The 5,000-nt window shown below is 34.3% G+C and overlaps 1 protein-coding gene across 1 annotated transcript in view; it reads right to left on the bottom strand.

Annotated features, from left to right (window-relative positions):
* Positions 1-3,272: 3,272 nt before the first annotated feature.
* Positions 3,273-5,000, bottom strand: part of LOC119572271 (aprataxin-like) — a 6,289-nt gene continuing 4,561 nt past the window's right edge. Inside the window, exon 4 of the mRNA XM_037919282.1 lies at positions 3,273-4,424. Coding sequence (XP_037775210.1) covers positions 4,264-4,424 — 161 coding nt within the window. The 3' untranslated portion in view covers positions 3,273-4,263. The remainder of the gene's footprint in view (positions 4,425-5,000) is intronic.

Raw genomic sequence — 5,000 nt, forward strand, 5'->3', positions numbered from 1 at the left:
CATTTTATAGCAATTTCAAATTAATCTTGTATCAGAAAAAAAAAATTACAACTAAGGATTTTTGCAGCATTGTATGAAAATGTAATTACAGATATGTTTAGACAAATTTTAGACATGTTTAACAACATTCATATTTTGAGAATGTCTTGTATATTTTAATCACACACCCACCTCAAGACTGGGTTAACCATTAAGGAATATAAGTATATGGTACAGGCACCAATGGAAAGGGAGAACACCACAGAGAACCCAAATGAGCTGTATAAATACTGTGAAAGTAGGAACTATTATTACTTTCTACTAACATATGTATGTAGCAGCTAAAAGAAGCAAGATTTGAGCTTTCTCCTTGTGTCTCATTTTTGGTTGTGTCCCTAACCCTTTTATTTGATTTCCATTATTTGTCACTGTTGTGTCAAGTTAATTTTTTCATATTGCACAAGTTCTTTTTGGTAATTTTACATGACATGTAAGGCATGGAATATTCACATATCTACTTCTTATATGACCACAGTTGATAGATTTTAAAATAAAATTATGCAATTTTCAAATCATATATAAATGATGTTTTAAAGCCACAACAATTGGCGCAAAGTTGAAGCTTATTGTGTTGTTGTAAGCTGTCTTCAGTTTCCAATAAATCTTTGTATCATAATTACAGAATCTTATTTTCCATCCTGTCAGGCTAGCCAGGATGGGGACCCTAAGCCAATACCTGCCCTCCTCATGGAAATTTGAAAAGGCACTCTTGTAGAATTGTGACCATCTACATCAGGCTTTTGCATCCAAAGCCCTTGTGGACAGAATATGAATAGTTTAATGTAATGAACCTCAGTTTCTATGTAGAGTCCTGAGATATTTCCAGTATATCTCTAATTCCATATTATGCTGCCCTATCTGATTTACCAATTTTAAGATCTAGTTGGTTGCTCTATGGTAGGACAGGCAAGGGGTTAAAGGAGGTGGGGACTATGAAGAATAAATCAGTGTATTATTTACTTCCATTCTCAATGTAATGCTATGCTGCTTCATCTACATAATTAATTTATCCATCCATACCCATACTAACATATGCATATACACACATATGCACATACACACCTACATGCACAAGGACAAGTACACACACATATGCAGACACACACATGCACACATGTACACACACATGCACACACACATGCATGCACATGCATACACATGTGCACATATGCACATACACATGCATGCACACACACGCATGCACATGCACACATGTGTGCTCAGTCTCAGTCTCAGTCTCAGTCTCAGTCTCAGTCTCAGTCTCAGTCTCAGTCTCAGTCTCAGTCTCAGTCTCAGTCTCAGTCTCAGTCTCAGTCTCAGTCTCAGTCTCAGTCTCAGTCTCAGCCTCAGCCTCAGCCTCAGTCTCCGTCTCAGTCTCAGTCTCCGTCTCATCTCTCACCTTCCCTTCCTCTCTCTCTTCACTCTCACTCTCTTTCACTCTCACACACACACTCTCACACACACACACACACACACACACACACACACACACACACACACACACACACACACACACACACACACACACACACACACACACACACACACTACATACTTTGAAAAAATTTATATATTTTACATAAACCTAATTGCTATAATACTGATTCACTGTGTTTTCTATTCTGTGGACCATGGCTAATATATAAAATTCACATAAGTATCTATCTCTCTATCTCTTCACATTAATTATAAGTTATGAATTGGGTAATAATGCAATATCTACAGGACAAGAACAAAGCAAGGAAAAATATCAATATCAGATGGGTGGAAGATACTATAGTAGATACTAGAAAAACTCCGGCAATAATTTCTACAAAAGGGGTAACACTTAAAAGAAGATAATAATATTCAACTCAATTATTAACTGTATACTATAATTTTTCTAGAATCTGAGAAAATAATTCTGATGTTACATCTCTTTGAACAAGCTATCCAATAAAAAAGTGCAATATAAATATAGTCACATGCTACTCAAAGGCCATTACATTCTGTGAAATAGAACGTTATATGAACAGGATATTGCACAAACAGCACATCACATACATGGAATAATTTAAAGTTAAATGTTATCATTAGAAAAACACCCTAAAACATAATGTAAAGTATATAGTCAAACATTCCCAGATGTTTTCATGGCAGTCCTTTATAATTATAACATCCCTTGCGCTTCGTTCCAGGGATAGTTCCTTTGTTAGATTTCACGTGTGGTTTCTATGCATTAGTATCTACTGTGCAGTTTAGGAATATAAACATTGATTTCTTTCTCTTTTTTAATAATGAAAAAATATCAATATTAATTTTATTAAATAATATAGATATTCAAAATAACAAAAAATACCTATACAGCTAGTAACAGAGCTGAAAACAATTTTTCTTATGCTTAACAGACATATATACTGCTATATCAGAATCCAAGATTATTCAGTAGCTACTCCATATCTGCAATATAACAATTAACATATCATAAAGAAGAACCAAATAACACAATAATACAAAATTGTATAAAAAATCAAATCAATAACGGTATGCTCATGCTTGAGCAGCCGTGGACCCCTCCACCATCCTTCGCCACTAAACTCGATCTTACGCTTTTCTTTCCACTTATACCATCGACAGCCCGCAAATATCTTTGATATTGTCGCTCAGTCTTGTCTTTGGTTTGCCTCTTCCTCTGTTTCCTATCACCATCCCTGTCAGCAAGTTTTTCTCAATACTTTTACTTCTCATTACATGACCAATAAACTTTAATTTCCTCTTGTTCAAGATGTCCAAAAGTCGGTCTTTACAATTTATTTTTCTCAGCACTTCATCATTCGTCTTCTTCTCTGTCCAGCTAATACGCAGTACTCGTCTGTAACACCACATTTCAAAGCTATTGATCTTTTTCTTGTCTATCTACTTCAACACCCAACACTCAGAACCATATGATGCAATTGGGAAAACTAATGAGTTCAGAGATATAAAATTTCGCCTTCCTGTTTTTCCTTGCCAGTGCCAACTTTTCTTGACTTATACAAATTTATTGACCGCAAACAAAAAAACTGCTATATTAAGTACCACTTGTAAAAAATAAGTCTTCTTAGATTAACCACATTTTCTTCATAGCTCAAATGTATGTCTATGAGGTCTAACTGATAGCAAGAGTAATTTTCAATATTAGGACAAATATAATAATGTCTTTACAAACACAAACAAAATGTATGAATGGAATAATGCTTACATTATTACTCTACTGATGGAAGAGATTACCTTACCATAATAATGGAAACAATTACAGGCTATGAAGTTATGTTAATAAACTTGTTTGCTTCAACTATATTCATCTTATAGTATACAAAATGAAGAGAACATTATTATTATACAGAAGTTGCATCCATTAAACAATAATAGTGTATTAATTGTAAATATCATCTTCTTATATGTAGATTTATGTCCTATTTGTGTATACATTATTTCACTGCATAATGATCACATATTACTGGATAACTGTAAAGCATAGGAATAATGAGAGTTTTTCTCCGGTGCAGAGATGTGGTTCATTTCACACACGCAATGGGGACATGTGTAAGAAAAAAAAAAAAACTTCAAACACTGCTATAAACAACAGTCAGATCACTACCATATTCCATTAATATCTTAAAGTATAATTACTGACTTTCCAAAGACAAGAACTTGCATTCTTCTTTAGTAAAAAGTATAAAGTTGATAATAACTACCACCATGACTCATTAACATTGACCTAGTACTATTTCATGGCACTTTAAAATTCCACTAATTGAGTCCACAGAGAATCAGTGGCAGCAAATGGAAAATACAAATAATAAACTATCTACAAAAAATGACATTTATAGGCACACAAGATATTTTTGTCATCAGTGATACAAATTCAGTGAAGAATGTTCTTAGGACTATCAAGTGTTAAACAGAACATATCCCATGTTCTAAAACTGCATATCTGAAATTCCTACACCAAAAAGAATTTTCTTTTATCACTGATGAGAACCTTCTAATACAAGCCTTGTTGTTACAAACAACTGATGTATATTTTGTGCTGATCCATGAATTCATTGGGACTTCAGGTTAAGCTTAATTCTATCTAAAGTGTTCATTAAGGCAACTTATTGTTAAAAGAATTTACATCCTCAAGGTCTTGCTCTAATATTATCTTATATGCTTTAGTAACACACTCATAAAAGATAATGAATGTGATACAGAACACAATTCTTAGTTATTTATGTGTTTATAAAGATGCTGCTTCAATTTGGGCATATTCTGTGGAGAATATATACACTTGTGGCACTTAAGGGGTTGATCTAATAACTTCTCTCCTGCTAAGGGGGTCATTGTCACCACCATTCCACGTTCTTCCAAACAGCGGATTACATCTGAAGTTGTGAAGAAAAAAAATTGTTAAGAAATATATGCTTAATTCTAAAAAGCAACTGCCTAATCATTTCAATGCTATTTGCCCTTGTTTCTGCAGTCTTGTTTTGGCAGTTTTACCATTTTCCAAGGTCTATATTTGTTACTTGTTATGCTGCATCAAAATGATGATGGACTATTTTCACTGAGCAGGCTCCATACTATCTCTACAGGTAGTTTACACTGTGCAATAACAGTAACAATAAGTCAAAATGTGTTATTTCTAATATTCTTTATGTTTTGGTATTATTCAGTTTTCCCTAACACCTTACACCACCATTACAGGCAGGAATTGGTCCCTCTAAATGGACATTGTGTCCTTTCTGGGGACCTCTCTCCCAGCCATGGTTAAACTGGTGGTTAACCTCACCCTTGTGGACTGGTAGAAATCCTGTAGGAGCTTGCAAAAGAGCCTCTTACTAAAGGCCTACTAAATCAGTCTCACTCCAAATGGTTTGTGCACTTATGAGAAGGCATGCCCATCAACCAACATTTGGCAAAAATTTCCTATGATCAGATATTCCTGGTCACCTATTCCT

The sequence above is a fragment of the Penaeus monodon genome, chromosome 4 (genome assembly GCF_015228065.2).
Source record: "Penaeus monodon isolate SGIC_2016 chromosome 4, NSTDA_Pmon_1, whole genome shotgun sequence".
In the NCBI taxonomy this organism is placed as follows: domain Eukaryota; kingdom Metazoa; phylum Arthropoda; class Malacostraca; order Decapoda; family Penaeidae; genus Penaeus; species Penaeus monodon.